Source organism: Sus scrofa, chromosome 2, assembly GCF_054392235.1.
Source record: "Sus scrofa isolate SSC_HxYL_T2T_F1_AM1 chromosome 2, Sscrofa_HxYL_maternal_Yorkshire_Landrace_v2.0, whole genome shotgun sequence".
Lineage (NCBI taxonomy): Eukaryota > Metazoa > Chordata > Mammalia > Artiodactyla > Suidae > Sus > Sus scrofa.
This window is the reverse complement of record NC_139384.1, coordinates 83,629,922-83,647,522: the sequence shown is the minus strand read 5'-3', so window position 1 is coordinate 83,647,522 and position 17,601 is coordinate 83,629,922. Positions and strand designations below refer to the sequence as shown.

Below are 17,601 nucleotides of genomic sequence, written 5' to 3'. Positions count from 1 at the left end.
CTGGAAAACACTGAGGAGAAGGGCAGGTGGCAAGGCCTGGGTTCTGGCTGTCCCACCCTTGCCTCAGCCTTGACCTTGAGGCTGAAAAGTTCAAATCAGCCACAGATGCCCCCTGCTCATCCCTGAGATTGTCTCCCCCATCTGTGCCCTGGGGAGACCATGGTCCCTACCCAAAGGCGGTACTTTTAGGGTGGGAGGTTCAAGTCTCAGTTCCACCCACCCCGCCCAGAGCAGCCCCAGTCTGGAACGAGAGAGGTTTAAAAATAAAGCATTGTAAATACTCGTGTTTCCTGCAAATAGAACCAGCCCCTGAATCCCCTCGGCCTCCCAGGCAGCTGAGCCCAGACAGCTACTTGGGGGTGGGGTGGGGGCTGAGGGTGGGTGTGCCCCAGTTCCCAGCTGCCGTGTGAGTCAGCCAGTGTGACGGGGTGTCTCTGTCACCACCTGTCCAGGTGGTGACAAACCATGTGGCTGACAACAGAGAGTAGCCAGGGTGCTGGGTTGTATGAAGTGGCGTCCCAGCGTTGTGCAAGGGCATCACACCTGTGTCTGGTATGATCACGTGGGGCTGGCCCGGAGCAGGGCAGGGTCTCTGGGGGCTCCAGTGTGATGGGGGTCTCCATGTGTGTTTCAATGTGTGTGGAGGGGTCTCCTCCCAGGTGGCAGTTTGTGTGTGTCTGCTTCCGGGACTGTGTGACCTGATCTCCAGTGACGGAAGGTGGGTGTAGATCCCACCCATTCCCCTTGGCCCCCCCACCCCCACCCCAGAGGAAGAACTGAGTCTTTCAAGACACTGTTACCAAGGCAACCATTTTACGAGAATCCACATGGTGGGCACATGTGTATGTCCTGCACCCCTTGTGTCTGCATGCCCCTGCCCCCTCCCCACAGCCCCCTGCCCTGGGCAGGGAGGGGGGCCCAGGCAGTGTGAGGTGAGCAGAGGCTGCCCAGGGGCAGCTGGTGACAGCTTAATGATGACTGGCCAGGGTGGGGGTGGGCTGCTGGGCTGGCCACGTATGCGCAGAGGAGCTTGTGCTTCCGGGCTGGCCCAGTGTGTGCATGTGGGCCCATGTGTGCACAGCAACAGGATCTCTGCAACTCCTGTGGGTGTGTGGCTGTGGGGTGGGTACCCGGTCCTTAGGGTCGTGTGTGAGTGTCTTGTATGAAAAGCGTGCGTGAGCACCGAACGCATGTTAACCTAGCAGCACAGAAGTGTGTAACCATCTGCCAAGTGTGCATGCGTGTGCAGGAGCAATGCTACTCTGCTGCCCGGAGTGGCCCCTGGAGCTGCTGTGAGGATGCATGAGCTGCTAATCATGTGAATATCACATGTCTGTGTCTCAACAGGGAACTCTCTGTGTTTGTGTGTGTGTGCACGTGCACGCACTCGAGATTTGGGACAGTGAGAGCTGCATATCTGTGCGCACGAGTGTGTCCAAAGGGAAAGAAGTAAGGACACCTGTGTGAGTGTGTGTCTGCGTGGGAGGACTGGACAGCTGTGTGTGTGGTGGGGATGGCATTGTGGTCAGAAGGGTGTTCAAGAGTGCTAGGTGGGACCCGGCCTGGAACAAGGTCTGAGGGTCTGTGTGTGAATGATCACCAGTGCCTCACCCTTCCTTCCAGCCAGGGTATGCGTGTCACTGAGAGTGAGCCCTTGGCAACACCAATGGTGGCAGATGCGTGGGCGTTGTTCACCTTCAGCCCGCATGGTTACGCATTCGTTCCTTGCTGCAATCCTATTAGGATCTCATATCAACATTCCGTGTTACAGATGGGAAAACCCAGGCACGGAGAGGTGAGCACAGACTCCTGTTCTTTCCATCCTAGACGTTGATGGGGCAGCTGAGGCGCCGCTGTTTGGACTCTCACTCATCCTCATGTGCCCCTACCACCCACAAACTCACATTCCTGCTACATGGTCCTCGCGGGTCCAGTTTGCCCCACATCATCCACATGAGCCCGTGTACAGCCTAAGTGTTCCCCCACCACTGCGTACAATGAGTAGTAGTGCCAAATTTGGTAGGCCACTGGCCGGGTGTGTGTGTGTGTGTTGGGGCTGGGGGTGGGGGTCTTAGGAAGATCTAATGTCCATAAAAACCCCCAGGCTGCTGGGATTAGAGAAATGCAGGCGGCCTGAGCCAGAGTGAGGAAGCCCCAAGAAGTCAGGAGGCGGGTGTGAGAACCAGAGTACCCGGCCCAAGAACGCAGGCAGCAGCGCGGGCTCAGCGGGCAGGAGCCTGAGTGCGGGGGTCCGAGGGCTGGGCTACCAGGCGGTGCTTCTCCGAAATTAGGCCAGGGCGGGTCCCGCGCCTCCCCATTCCTTCTCCTCCACCAACCCCGGAGTCAGTTTGGGGCCGCTAGGGGGCGCGTTGAGAACGCGAAGCCCGAAGCCGTCGGGGAGGGGGCCGGGTAGGTTTAGGATCGCAGGCGGATCGGGGGCAGCGCTGGGCCTTGGGCCCAAGAGAGCGCTCCCGGGAGCCAGGGGTAGGAAAGGTATCCCTTGCAGGATCTAGCTCGGAGGTCAGACTGGAGAGAACTGCCACTTGATGAGGGGCGCCATGGACAGCGGAGCGGGTATCTTCAGTCAGTCTGAGGGTATCTCTTGCTGTCTTAGGAAAAAATCGGGGGTCTCACTTCTTTGGAATGTCCTCCTTAGGAGGGGGCCTTCTTTAGCTTTCTGGAAAGAGGACCTGGGAAAGGACTGGGTGCCCCACAATCCTCAGTGGGGTAGGCGAGACTGTAGGCCGTGGTTACGGCCGTCTGGGAGGATGCTGTGACTCTTAATTCCACCAGAAGGAAGGGGGGGGCGGTCTTGGTGCGTCCTGGATTTATGAAGATGTGCCGTCGGGGTTCCTGGAGTTGGGGTGGGAAACAGCTAATCTGGGGGAGAAGCTGTCCTGGGGGTTTCCCTGAGGGGCCTCTTTGATGACGGGACCTCTTGGGGCTTTGCATTCCAGGATACCAGAGCGGGAAGGGGTGTGTGTGTGTGTGTGTGTGTGTGGCAGTAAGATCAGGTCCTCAGAAGGATGGGGGACGCTGAAGGTTGCGGGACTGGCGTCGGGGGCGCTGTGGCTCTTATCTCAGGAGGGGGCCCTAAGAGTGGGGCATCTCAGGACCCTGGCTTTTCCAAAGGAGCACCACCACAGCCTTCCGGGCCAGGGACTTCGCCGTCTAGGGGGTGCTCTGGCCTCCGCACCCTTGCCACCTGCGCTCTTCTGGTCCCCCTCTGGCGGGGCGGGACGGGGCGGGGGCGGCTCCCTGTCCCGGGAAACCCGAGCCACCGCCCCTGGCCCCGCCCCCTGGCCCCGCCCCCGGCCGCGCCGGCCGAGCCGTCCGCGGCGGGAGCGGCGGAGGCGGCGGGAGAGCGGGCTGCGGCGCCGCTCTGAGCGCCCAGGCCCCTCGCGCCGCCGCACCGGAGACCAGCGCCGCGCGCCGAGGCCGCCCGTGCCGTCCGTGCGGCTCTACGCCCCGCGCCCTCCGAGCCGCCGGCCGTCCAGGGCACCCCTTTAGCCCCAGCCTCCGCCGGGCCGGGATGGCCGCAGCCCGCGGCTGAGCGAGCCCGGGGGGGCCCCATGGGCCGGCCCGCGCCGCGGCCCCCCCGCGGCCGCCCCCTCCGGCCCGGGCCCCCCCGGGCGCCGCGGGCCCAGACAGCCCGGATGGCGGTCGCAGCGGCAGGGGCAGGGGCCGGGGCTGGCGCGGGCGGCAGGCGCGGCCGCCACTGACGGCTAGTTGGGAGCCCAGAGCAGGTAAGCAAGGGCCAGCGGGGGGCCCGCAGGGACTGGCGCGGGGAAAGGACTGGCCCCACGGCTGGAGGTTGGGGGGCTTCCAGGGACTCCGGGTAGACCAGTAGCTTCCCGCCTCGAGCCGAGAACTGGCGTGTGTATGAGGGTGGTGGGGTCAAGGGGCGACAGGTCCGCGCGTGGCAGGGGGGCGGGAGTGCGAACATAAGCTCCTTCTTCAAGCCAGTCTGGCCGGTGTTGGCGACAGGGGCGGGGGGCCTCCCTGTCCGACGGGGCGGGCGCGCCTCTGCCTCCTCGGACCCCCATGTGTGGGTCTGGAGAAGGGTGGAAGCAGGAGCAGCCGGAATCCCTTCCCCAGCCTCTAGGAGGGCGAGACCCAGACACCCCTTCTGCCTTGCGGTCTGCAAGAGGCCGCGGGGGGAGGGCATCCGGATCCCGCAGACCCTGGGTGGGGGGCTGCCGTCGCAGCCCAGCTGCACGCAGAAGTAAACATCTGTCAGTGGCGCGTTCCAACCGCGTTCCCTGCGCGCCGCCGCCGCCGCCGGGGACACGGTGTCCTCCGGTAAGGGCCGGGCTCTCTCGGCTCCTGGAGCCCTTGTTCAGCCACAAGAGGGCGCGAAACCATTGCGGGGGGGTGGGGGGGTGGGGGGGGTCCCTTAAGGGCAAAGACCGTATTTGAGGGAGAGAAGGCTGTGTCTTCCTTCCTGACTTTTTGTAAAAGGCATCTCTTGCTTAGGATGGTCTCAGAATTCTTCCCAGAAGTTCGGTTTGTCAGATTGCCGCAGACTTTAGGCTGAGGGGGCTTCAGAAAATGGGTGGATGTGGGGTGGGACTGGAGAGAGAAATAGCCTTTGCAGAGGTGGAGGTCACCACTGCCCCCTCCCCAGGAAGTACCAGCATATACCGTGGTGCCAATGGCCCATCTCAGGGGTCCTGTGGTTACCTGCAAGGCTGGGCCAAGGACCTAGGTAGGGGGTGTGGAAGGTCAGACCCTGGCGTTCCTCACTCCTGCCTGCTGCCCCGTCCTCTCCCTGCTCTACATCCTTTTCTCTGTGTTCCATGACACTCTTTGTCTGTCTTCAAGAGCCCCAGGCTGAGGAAGTCCCAGTGGGGCGTGACTGGTTTAGGCGGATGTCGGGTGTGTGGGGGGGTGACGCCCAACTTTGCCAGCTTCTCCCCACCCCCAGCCCCTGGCCTTGGGCCCTTTGGACCACCCCCCTCTCCACACTCTTCATTCTAGGACTCCTGAGGTTTGGGGTTCCACGGCCACTCCCAGGCCTTACAGTCTACTCCCCTCAAGTCTCAAAGAGCTAGTTCCAGGGCCCAGAGAAGAAAACAAAATATTACCACCACTCCCCACTATAGCTAGGCAGTGTCTGAAATTCCACCATCAGTGTCTGTCCTCAGTTTTGGATGAGAAGAGGCTATGGCTCTCAAGAGTCTGGGCAGGAGAGAGAACCAGTTTGCAGCCAGGCACAAGGACACAATCAAGATGTTTGTTGGACAGCAACAGTTTGGCTGACTGTTTGGTGTCAAGCTCCTGGGCCTTGTCCTTCAAGGAAGACAGACTTGGATCCAGAGTGGAGCCCAGAGAGGGGAGCAAAGGCTCCATCTCAGGGAAGGAGGGTCAGAGGAGACTTCCTGGAGGAAGGGCATTGGAGCTGGGGTTGTGAAGGATGAATAGGAGTTTTCTAAATGGGAAAAGAAAGGGTATTCCAGGTGGTGGGAATGGAATATGCAAAGATCTGGAGGTGGGAAATAGCAGGGGTGGTTTGGGGAAATCCAGGGGGCCTGTGTGAGTGTGGGAGGGAGACTGTTGTGTTGCTAGAGAATTGGCCGGGGGCATTCAACGATGGATTCCTGAGGCTGGCAACACAGAAGAGAGAGGAATGGGTCTTTAATGCATCTGGCATCCCTGGGCCCATCACTGGTGTTTGCTGAGAAGGGATTCTGCTGCAGATACAGTTTTCCTGGTCCCCCAGGATCCCTCCCCCAAGACTGGGCAGAGGGATCCAAGCCTCAAAGCTCAGAAGGGGAGACAGGGACATCCCTCTGCCCAGTGAGCATCGACTGAGCAGGTGCAGTGAGAGGCTGATTCTTCCCATTTCACCCCACAGCTGAGAAAACTGAGGCTGGGCAAGCTTTCTTTCATGCTCCATGTAATTAATTCCCAAGCCCTAAGCTGCTGTGTGCCAGGCTGTGTGCTGTGATGAAGTGAGAACAAGATAGCCCTGGTGCTAGCTGCATTTGGTGAGATGAGGGGAGGACAGGAGGCTCCCAAACCAGCCAGCCAGTCTTTTGGACTTTCCTGGGACGTAACGGCCTGAAAGAAAGCCTGGGGCGCTTTGGCAAGGATGCTTAGGAGTAGAAAGATCTTCCCTCCAAATCCAAGTGCCATCAGGCTTTGGCTGGTCCTGGAAGAAATCCAGCAGGTGGATCTCGCTTCCCAGTTGGGGAAACTGAGGCCCAGATGGAGGGCACCATGCATGCTTAAACAGCTCAGTGTGTCAGGATCCAAGGCAGAATTTGCATTTGGAGAGAGGGGAGAGGTGAGTCAGGTCCCCTGATTCCTAGGCAACCAGCGTTAAGGTTCAGGCTTCACCAGGGCCTGTGCCTCGGTTTCCCTTTCTGTCAGATGACCAGCTTTGTGCGGTGTCCTCCCAGGCACTCCCAGAGGACCCATGTCCCTCAAGCCACCCGCTGGGCCCCATGCCAGCTGCTCAGCCGTGCCAGGCCTCATTAGGCTGATCCTGTTATCCCACCCCAGGGAGGCCCCTCCTGCCTGCCCCAGATGCCTGCAGGGCCAGTCCCAGGCCGGTCTGGCTAAGCCAGACCAGGCTGGTATGGTCAAGGTGGGTATTTCACAGGCCAGCCGCAGAGGGCTGGGCCAGAAACGGCGGGTCTGAAAAGCTGGCAGCCCTGCTACATACACACACACACACACACCCCCATGATCCCCAGCCAGCCTCCCCAATAACACGCCTGTGCGGCAGCCAGTACAGAAGGGCTCCAGACTTCGGTGGGGGATGGAGTGCTGGCCCTGCAGGACACAGGGCCCTCCTTACCTCTCCTACTCATCTCCCCCTGCTGTCCCGTGGCTCACCTAGTCACACAGGTCACCCGCAAAGCTAGAGTCCTGCCTCTGAGCCTTTTGCCCTCCCCTTCGCATAGAACACTCTTCACGTGGACTCAGCATAACTGCTGCCTCCTCTAAGAAGCCCTTCTTGACCACTCTACCTAAAAGCAGCCCGGGTCACTAATGATTCACCTTGTTTTATTTTGGGGTGGTTGTTGCACTGTCAACATCTAAATTACCTTACTTGTTTCTTGTTTATAAGCCGTCTCCCTGATTGGATGGTGAGCTTGGCAAAGGTGGGGGAGGTTGGCCTTTGTCATCCTGAGTTTCCTGGCTGGTGCAGTACACAGTAGGCACTCAGTAAGTGTGGAGTTAATGTGCTGGGGGCAGAACCCAGCGTGGCACACTGGGCTTTCTGCTATTTCTGCTTTGATGTGTGTTTTTTTGTGTGTTTTTGTTTGTTTATTTTTTTGTTTTTGCTTTTCAGGGCCACACCCACAGCACATGGAGGTTCCCAGGCTAGGGGTCCAATCGGAGCTACAGCTGCCGGCCTACACCAGAGCCAAAGCAATGCAGGATCTGAGCCATGTCTGCGACCTACATATACCACTGCTCATGGCAACACCAGATCCTTAAGCCACTGAGCGAGGCCAGGGATCGAACCCGCAACGTTATGGTTACTAGTAGGATTCGTTTCCACTGTGCCACAATGGGAACTCCAGCTGTGTGGTCTTTGAGCAAAGCTTTTACTGCCCTGGACGTCAGGCCCACTGTTGTCCCAAACAGTAGGACCTATCATGCCCTCCCCGCTTCTCCCCTGGCCCTCAGCATTACCCTTGTTACTGGCGTTGTGGAGACATGCAAAGAACAAGTTCTGAGTCAGACCTAGGTTCAACTGCAGCTCAGCTACTTAATTCATGTGTGACCTTGAGCAAGTCACCCTATCTCTCCAATCTCAGTTTCCTGTGAGATAAATGGGGCTAATAATAATACCGACATCTCTTCCAAGGACTGGGGAGAAGTAAACATATGGAAAGCACTTAGCAGAATGCTTGGCACTAAATAAATGGAATAGCTAACATTGCCAGGTGTTAATGTTATTATTATTGTTTTTGTTGTTAGGGAGGCCACATGGTACAGTGGTCAAGAATATGGAAGAGGGGGCACTGAGGCTGGGGCTTTGAGGGATGAGTAGGAGTTTGCCCAGCCATCTGAATTCAAATCTCATTTACGCTCTGTTTGACCCTGAAGAAGTCACTTCAGTCTTTTGGATCTCAGTTTTCCTATCTACAAAATGGGGATAAAATGGTCCACACCTTGCTATGGGTCACTATGGTACACCAATGGTGTTATTCAATAATGTTAGTATTAGCTATTATTATTATTATTTACTGCTATGATTCTCACAAAGCAACAGACATGGTCTTCCCCAGAAGTCACTCTGTCTGTCCACCCCTCAGCCTTATTTTGACAAAGATAGAACCCAGAGCCCCTTAAGACAAGCTCAGAACTCGAGACTTGACCATCAGAGTAGCAAGGAGCCAGCAATGGTTCTAGTGATTGGGCAGCAGACAGCTTCCAGGTTGGGGAAAGAAGAGGAGAGGCTGGGTTCCCACCTCTGGCCAGGCCTGAGGGGTCTGCTGGGGGTGTCTGAGCCTGCACCCTCCCATCAGGCCGCCCCACAGGCTGGCCCCCGGCCTCCACAGACGCGACATCGGAACCAGCTGTGCTATCCAGATGTTCCTGGTTTAGCCCCAGATGTGCGTCACTGGCTTGTGCCTGCCCTGGCCTCCCCATCCCCCCCATGGGGTGGGGCTGGGCCCTGGGGCTCTCCAAGGGAGGGGGCACATTTTTGCAGACTGTGGAATTTGTTTCTTGTTTTGCAGAACAGTTGAATTTGCCCTGAGAGAGGCCCAAGCCCCGCCCATTGTGGGGCCTCAGTTTCCCCATCAATGGAACCCTAGGGAACCCCCAGGGGCCAGCTGAGGAAAGGCGATGAGCAGGGCTGCCCCGGGAATAGGCCCAGCTGCCAGCCCCGGAGCTGTCAGCACTGATGGAAGAAACCAGAGACCAGACGTGCAATCACGCATGTCACGCAAGCCAGACCTGCGGGACTTCATTGAATTAAATGGCCCTCCCAATGAAGAAAAGGTCCCATGCAGCCTGGGAAATTGATGGGAAACTGAGGTTCAGCGACAAGAAGCCTTGCCCTGTGTTATCCAGCCAGGAAGACGCAGAGCAGGGATCTGGATTCAGCTGTCCAGGCCTCACGTGCTGCAGCGCCCAGACACGCCCTTCCTCACAGGCTGGCCCACACATGCAGCCACCCCGACATCTGCCCATGTGGCTGTCCAGCCTGGCTCACTGGCTCACTCTGCCTGTGGGCAGAAATGACAGACAGCTCCACGAGCTGCCTGGTCATTCCCACAGTGCTTGGTGCCCCCCAGCCCCCGCCACAGGCCCTTTCTGAGGATGGGGAAAGAGGTACAGGAGGACCAGAGACATGTCCAGGAGTGAGGTACAGAGGAAGAAGAAAGGTGCCCATGGAGAGAGGCACCACATGGCCAAAAGCCGGGAAACCGTGGACAGAATTATCAAAGGCTGCCCCAACCTTGAGAGGACCCAGCCCAGGCTATGAAGCCCCCTGCCCAGCAAAGACAGACATGGACCCAGACACTATGCTGGCTGAGCTGGGCAAGAGGGAGGGGGCTAGGGGGCCAAGGCAGGAAACAGGAATGGCTTCTTAGAGGAGGGGCTATAAGAGCTGGGGCTTTGAAGGATGAATAGGAGTTTGCCTCATGGAGACGGGCCCTGATTCCAGGCCTCCCCCAGACTAGAGAGATGAATGGATGGAGGGAGGGTTCCTCTCCTCTCCTGGGAACAAGCCAGAAGCAAGTCCCACCCTGAGGCCAGGATCTTTGCTGGATGCAGGCTGTTGACCCTAGGAACAGGTATGCCTAGAGGGTGTTCCCTGAGAAGACCTGTGGAAAGGTGGAGCCCTGGAGTGTTGCCAGGACATCGAGATAATGAGCAGTGTTTCCTGGCACCATCAAGGAAGCTGCCAGATACACCCACACACCCTGGGCCTAATTGTCTGTTCCATGGCTAATTGGAAGAATTTAGCTGGCTATGTGACTCTGGGCTACTCATTGCCCCTCTGCGCCTCAGTTTCCCGTCCCTTAGTGCCCCAGCCCTCTGTGGCCTCCAGCTAGAAGAGGACGTCCAAGCCAGATCCCTCTTGCTGCACTTCACACCGGCCTGGCCCCCAGAAGGGAGGTGCTCTCTTCCCTGGGCCGTGAGGATTCTCCAGGGTCTGGACATTGTTGGCTTGGGAGGGGACCCCCTGCCAGGCCCTGTCTGAGCAGGTGTGAGCCTGGGCTGGGTACCAGTGGCCAGGGCGGGCTCTTCTCGCTAGGTCGCTCTGCCTCTCCCCTCCCCGCCTCGCAGCTCACCTTGTCTGCACAGCTCACCCCCCGACCCCAGGATCTTTCAGCCTAAGGCCCGCGAGCAACGGCAGCGTGTTCATGTGTGTGCCCGGAATGCGGGAAGCCGATGAGGACAGGCACGCCTGTACACGCACAATTTCAAACGCTCACGGGAGGGTTTGGAGGTGGCGTGTGTGTGGTGTGCTCATTCTCCGTGTCAGGGTGCAAGAGACAGTGAGTGAGGGTATGAATGAGCTTGAGTGTGTAGGAGTGTGAGTACTGAAGGCATGTGGGAGCTCCTGAGGGTATGAGAAAGTGTAAGGGCACCTGAGTGGGCATGAGTGGGGGACTTCCCAAGTGCAAGTCTATAGTGTGCTCACACATGAGTGTGTGAGTGTGGTAATATTTGAGTGTGATCATGTTTGAGTGTGGTGTAAAATGCCCATGTGTAAAAGTGTGAAACACTGGCATGCGAGTGTGGTGGTGGTCAGGTGTGTGAGTGCAATCCTGTTTGAGGGTGTGAGCATGAGAACACTGAGTGTGTATGTGGGGTGGCATTTGTGCATGTGAGAGTGTGTCTGGTAGTATCCCAGAGTGTGCAATAGTGTTTGGGTGCACCTGAGAGTGTGTGCGCGTGAGTGGGTCAATGTGTGAGTGTGAGAATGCTGGCTGTGTGAGTGAACCCACCTCCCCACGACACAAGCACACTGATCAAGCACACCTGGTCCCCTCCCCGTGCCCTCTGCCTCGCCCGCTCCCAGTCAGGTCCATGCCAGACACAAACCAGTTGGGTGACCCCCTTACAGAAAGGCTCATTGTTAGCAGACGCTTATCAGCCGCACCTGTTGGGTCCCCTCCACTGGCGGCCCCCTGCTTTCCTGACCCCCATTAGAGCTCCGGGGGGTCTGCGGCTCCAAGGCCACCAGAGGCTCCCATGCTGGGCTATCTTGTGGCTGGCGACTCATTTACCTTCTCAGTCCCGAATTTTAGGCCAATTCTGTGCAGGGCTCTTGTTCCAGCCTAACAGGGAATCTGAGGCACGCTACTCCAGGATTTGGGTGTGAGGCAAGCAAGATGTGTGTGTGGGGGGCAGAGAGGGCTTTGACCACCTGAGGTCTTGGGCCTGAGTGGGTTTCCTTGCCCGTCTCCCTCTCCCAGGAGGGGTGAGGCCACCAGAGTGCTAATCTCAGCTCTGTGACCCTGGACAGGTCACGTCACCACTCTGGGTCTGTTTCCCCAGCTATAAAATGAGAATAAGGACCCTTGCGAGGTTGAAATGACTTAATAATGTCCTTAAGGTTGTAGAATGGGATCTGGCATAAAAGGGATGTTCATTAAAAATAAACGCAGTGGGAGCTCCCCCTGTGGTGCAGTAGGTTAAGGACCTGGCATTGCCAGAGGTGCGGCATAGGTTGAAGCTGTAGCTCAGATTCCAGGAACTTCCATATGCTGCAAGTGCACCCAGGGGGAAAAATTTGGTTTCTTTTTAAAAATTAAAAATTTAATTTATTTTTATTTTTTTGTCTTTTTAGGGCCTCACCCAGGGCATATGGAGGTTCCCAGGCTAGGGGTCGCATCAGAGCTGCGGCTGCTGACCTACACCACAGCCACAGCAAGGCCAGATCCTTAATCCACTGGATGGAAGGGATCAAAGCTGCGTCCTCACAGATACTAGTCGGGTTTGTTACCACTGAGCCACAACAGGGACTCCCAAACTATAATTTCTTTAGAGATAAATAAATTAAATAAAGGCCATGGGTCTGGGCACCTGAAAAATTTCCGCTTGCTGTACAACTTTGAGAATGAAATCTCCCCACAACCCTGGTCACCTCCCTGCCCTCACCTCCTCCTTCATTCACTCTGCTCAAACACACGGCGCTGCCTTGATTGTTCCCTCCCCAAGCCAGGCATAGTCCTGCCCCTCAGATCTCCAAGCTGGCTTATGTTTGTTGACACATCCCGGAGTTGGGGAGCTCATTCCCCACTGTCACCACCAACAGTAATAAGAATGGCAGTATCAAATACCACCAAGAGTGGGAAGTCCTCGGAATGAGTCTACAGCATTTGCTTGCCCCACGTGGTGTGTGTCAGGTCAAAGAACCCAGGTGTGCATAACAGACCCTTTCCTAGCTGTGCCCTTGGCCAAGCCCCTCCCTGTCTGTTTTGTGCCTCTGTTTCCCCAGCTGTAAAATGGAGGTTATATTGCTTCCTTCCTGGGCTCAGTACCGGGTCTGGTTCACAGCAGGCGCTTAATAAATATCCTTTTACTTACTGTCTGGTGAGTGTAGCTCCTATGCGGGGGGGCATCCATGGGTGGGAGGGGGGAGAGGCGGTTCCAGCCCTACTGCCCTTAACCACGCCACCCGCAGGCGGACACATGCAAATTACATGCAAATGAAACGCGAATAACTGCTCGGCTCGGCGCCTGCCTGCCTGTGCGGCCCGAGGCGCGCGCGTGGGGGCGCCCGGCGCCCCGCGGCCGAGCTCAGGCGCTGACCGCGGTCCAGCCGGGCTTTCAGTGCTCCGTGTAAATGTTTACACCGGGCCGGCCGCCAGGCCCCGCGCGGGCCGACACTAGGCGGCCGGGCGGGGGAATGTAAACGCGGGCTGGGGGCCACCCAGCGGCGGGGAGCTTCTCAGACAGGGTGGAGGTGTGGGGTGCGCATGGGTTATTAAACATCTACTGCTTGCTCCGAGCACGACGCGACTTAGGCAGCCACAACTCTGAGTAATCAGTGCCCTAACGGGGGGAAGCTTAGGGCATTGTGGACGCCCAGAGGGTGCCCCTGCGCCGACCTGGGGCTGGGGAGGAGTAGTCAGGGAAGGCTTCCTGGGGGAGGCGCCCTCCACGCTAAGACTGAAAATGGAATGGGAGTGGGCCGCAAAGGAGAAGAGTATGTTCTGGATAGAAGGGCCTGGTCGTATTACAAAGGCCTGGGGGGGGGGGGGCCGTCAAGGGCAGCTTTGGTCCATTGCTGCCCACTTCTGGGGCATTAGTTTGTGGCTCAGAGTGGCGCAGGAAGTCACTCCCAGGGACATCTATTTGTCTAAATCCCAGGATTCCTACCTCCCAGACAGTATACTAAGCACCACGTCTCCTCGCCGCCCTAGTCCCACAGTGCCCCCTGCTGGGGACGGCCTCACCTCCTTCCATTCTTCCCCAAGCTCACTGGGCTCCAGCCACCCCAGCCTCCTGGTTAAACTGGCTACACCTGGTCCCACCCCAGGATCTCTGCACTGGCTGTTTCCTCTGCCTGAGGTGCCACTCTATTCTGCCTGGCCACCTCCTACCTTTGTTCAAGTCTCAACTTTCCTCAGTCCTTAGGAAAGCACTCTGGGCCCCCCAGATGGGGATGGTTCCCACGTTAACCCTGGCACAGCACCCACGCCCTCCTTGGCAGCGTTTTTCACAGCACTGTTCATTGGTTCCTTGATATATCCCTTCTATGTTATTATTGATCGTTGAGCAGGAGGGGGTTCAAAATAAGAGGCCCCATTGTATCCTCAGTGCCTGACCAAGTACCCTGTGCCCATTCATTTGTTGCCTGACAGACGGAGGCCGTGTGGCTGACCATCCCGTGCACGCAGGCCGAGGATGCAGCGCTGGAAGGCGGCGGCCTTGGCCTCGGTGCTCTGCAGCTCGGTGCTCTCCATCTGGATGTGTCGGGACGGCCTGCTCCTCAGCCACCGCCTCGGACCCGCGCTGGCCCCGCTGCGCCGGCCCCCTCGCACCCTGGACGCCCGAATCGCCCGCCTGGCCCAGTGTAAGCCCTTCCCCCTGTCTTGGGTCAGACACCCTCAACATCGGAGGGGCCACAATCGTGGAATTCCACGCAGTGGAGCGGGGCCGCTGAGGCTTATTTTAGATGGGGTGGGGGGAGGATGCAAATCCCCCCAAAGGCCTGGCAGGGGCGTCGGATGGGATGGCTCCTGGGAACTGGGGTCTCTCGGCTCAGCTGTCACAAGGAATTAGGCTCTAGCCCTTAGGGGCCAGGGGGCCAGATGGAGATTAGACCTGGGCATTCGGCCCGGGCGGCCCTGCAGCGCAGCGGGGGGTGGAGGGAGAGGGAGGCTGGACCCAAGGCCCTAGTGACCTGCCAGGGTGGACAGGGACCAAGGGGAGGGGGAAATGAGAGAGAGACCTAGAAATAAGAAGAGACCTAGAAGGGGGGAGAGAGAGAGAACAGCACAGAGACACAGGATGGGAACAGGCAGGGAGGTAGAAAAGTGGACACGCCCACTGGGGGGCGTGTCCACCCTGCTCCCCACTCTCCCCTGGCGCCTGCCCTCTTCAGGTTCTGTCGGTCCAGGGCAGTGCATGGGCCCCGACCTTGTGTGCACGCCTTCATGTCCTCGCAAGCACCCGCACAGATGGAGGGGGAGTTAGGAGCAGGGATGGGGGGGCACATACATGGACCCTTGTGGGTAGGGGTTGCGTGCACGCCTGTGTGCACGTCCGCACCCGCCCTGCCAGCCCACACAATCCTTCTTTCTTGTCTTTACAATGGACAAGGGTGGGTGGCCTCCGGCGCAGTCTCCACTTCCGCCTCCACCACTCCCTCCTATAGGCATCAAAGTCCTTCCCAGGACACTGGGTCCCAGGGACCCGGGTGGGCCCCCTAAAGCTAGCGCTCCAGGCCCTGGGGGCAAAGCACCAATAGTGGAATTTCAGGCACAGCAGAGGATTTTGGCTCATGGTCAGCCCCTGCCTGCCTGGCATCCTGTCCTTGGACCCAGCCCTACTGAGGGAAGGGAATGGCTCCCGATCCCCCCAAGTCGAATGTCCTAGGCCCTGGGACTAACGTGCTGATGGTGGAATTTCAGGCTTAGGCCTGGGGGTGCAGATCTCACCTCTTTGTATTCCAGACCCAGCATACATGGCTAGGCCTGCTGGAGGGAGGCAGACAGATATACTAGAATATCATTGTTTATCCAAAATTCAAATTTAACAGGGCATCTGTATCTTATCTGGCAACCCCTGAGTTAACTCTCTGGATACACAACTTTGGGGTGGGGACACTAAGTGTTGGAATTGTAGGCTTCAGAAGTGAGCTAGGCTCAACCCAACTCCAGAGCAGGCAGTGTGGGGCACCCTGCTCCTGCCCCTGGGCTTCAAGAACTCAGAAGATGCTGCTTGGTTACCCACCCACCCCAACTTTCTACCTTCCCAGCCCCAGCTAAATGGGGTCCCTATAAGCCTCACGGAGCACACAGGGAAACTGAGGAAGAGAACAGGGCCAGCGCCTGCCTGAAACTACAAGGCTGAGAGTGGCAGAGCAAGACCCCCTGACAGCCCTTTCCCCTCAGGCCTCCCAGTAAGCCATTTCTTTTGACAGCCAGGTGCATCAGCCTTGGGGACAGGCGGGGGCTAAACTCAAGATTTCCTCTCTCAACCACAAGTGTGACTGCCACCTGCTCAGGGGCTGGGAACCCCCTGCCTGCAGATCTGCAGCCGATCATCACTGCCTGCCATTCCAAAGTCTGCACTTCTCTCCTGGGGCGGAGGAGTATGGGGGAGGGGGAGGGGCAGGGCCAGCCGCTTGGGAAATAAATTTAGGCCATGGGGCCCTGGGAATCTAAGGCTTGGGGCAACTCCTGGCAGCTATGGGAGCAGAGGGCTGGAGTTGGACCAAACTTGGGCACACGATGGAAGTGGGAAGGCTGCTGTTTGGGCTCATCTCTCTTTCTCTGTGCCACGTGCTCGTGGTGTGGCCTCCAGCAAGTCTCTGCCCTTTTGGATGCTCAGTTTCCTCACCTACAACACCGGGGGGGGGGTCTCCCTGACAGCTGCCTCCTCAAGAGGTGAGGTCCCCACATAGGACCTCAGTGCCTGCTACTCCTCGGTGCCTTCTGAGAAGCCCGCACAGCCCCAACTTGGTTTTGTGAAGAGGGAAACCAAGTTCTGCTACACAGTGGAGCAGCAGGGACAGGTGGGAGATTATGAACAGGCCAGGGGCTCAGAGATGTGGGGGCTTTGGAACCTCAGAGGGTGAGCAAGAGACCCCGATAGCTCAAGCTTCCTGATGGTAGCTGGAGTGTGGGAAACAGTGCTCTGGGCAGCTCTGCATAGGGGTGTGGGCAGCTGGAGCCCAGCGGGGACAGGGATTTAGATCACCACACCACCTGCTGAGCCCTCCCTTTCTTTTCTGCAACCGGGTAAGAGCAGCTCAGTGAAAAGGGGAACAATCCCCAATGCTGCCCTGCATAGGAATGGGGTCCCCAGAGAGTGCTGGGGCAGGGCGGGGGGAGGGGTTGCCTAGTGGGAGACAGTCACCCAGGTCAGCTCAGCTTAAGGTGGGGCAGGCTGGAAAAGTGGTACAGGGCACCCGGGAAGGATGTACCAGGTTCTGAGTAGTCCATCATAGGTGTAGGGTCCAGAAAAGGGGACACGGCATAAGGATCTGGATATGCACCCCTTACACCTCCCGAGAAGATGCATGAGCCGGAATCCGGGAGCGAGATAAAAGCGGTCCGGAAAAGGTGCACTAGCGTCTCCACAAAGGTCCGTTTTGGCATGGGAACAGCGAGGGGAGAGGGCTCCCTCCGACTCTCTCCCACCCACCCACTGACCCCACCCCACCCCCTTATCTCCTTCCGCTTGCAGACCGTGCACTACTGCAGGGCGCCCCGGACGCGGTGGAGCTGCGCGAGCTGACGCCGTGGGCCGGGCGGTCCCCAGGTTCGCGCCGTCGGGCGGGGCCCCGGCGGCGGCGCGCACGCGCGCGGTCGGGGACACGGCCGTGCGGACTACGCGAGCTCGAGGTGCGCGTGAGCGAGCTGGGCCTGGGCTACGCGTCGGACGAGACAGTGCTGTTCCGCTACTGCGCAGGCGCGTGCGAGGCGGCCGCGCGCGTCTACGACCTGGGGCTGCGGCGCCTGCGCCAGCGGCGGCGAGTGCGGCGGGAGCGGGTGCGCGCGCAGCCCTGCTGCCGCCCGACGGCTTACGAGGACGAGGTGTCCTTCCTGGACACGCACAGCCGCTACCACACGGTGCACGAGCTGTCGGCGCGCGAGTGCGCCTGCGTGTGACCCTACCTCACTGGGCCCGGCGAGATGGTGGCCACGCCTCCCGTCCCGACGGCACCCACCGTCTGGCCTGGCAAGCCCCACGACGGACTGCCCATGGGCAGAAGATGCCGTCGAGGCCTCAGGACTCTCGTGATAACTGTACTAAAATAAAGAGTGTAAAATCGAGCCCGAGTTGTGATTCTGCCCCCCACCCCGGGGATGCCCACCTCTTGGAGGAGCGAGGGTGTGTGGGGAGGAGGCGCCACCTCCATTGGGAAAATGGGGACGGATGTAGGTACCACCTGCAGGATGCTGGGAGGATCCCATTTGCTCTTGGGGAAAAGGAAAGCAG

At 58.7% G+C, this 17,601-nt stretch overlaps 1 protein-coding gene across 1 annotated transcript; it reads left to right on the top strand.

Annotated features, from left to right (window-relative positions):
• Nucleotides 1–3,605: 3,605 nt before the first annotated feature.
• Nucleotides 3,606–17,435, top strand: NRTN (neurturin). The gene is made up of 3 exons (XM_021084020.2): nucleotides 3,606–3,746; nucleotides 13,794–14,005; nucleotides 16,846–17,435. The coding sequence occupies exons 2-3, from the start codon at nucleotides 13,837–13,839 to the stop codon at nucleotides 17,268–17,270; spliced, it is 594 nt and encodes a 197-aa protein (XP_020939679.1). The 5' UTR covers nucleotides 3,606–3,746; nucleotides 13,794–13,836; the 3' UTR covers nucleotides 17,271–17,435.
• Nucleotides 17,436–17,601: the final 166 nt, after the last annotated feature.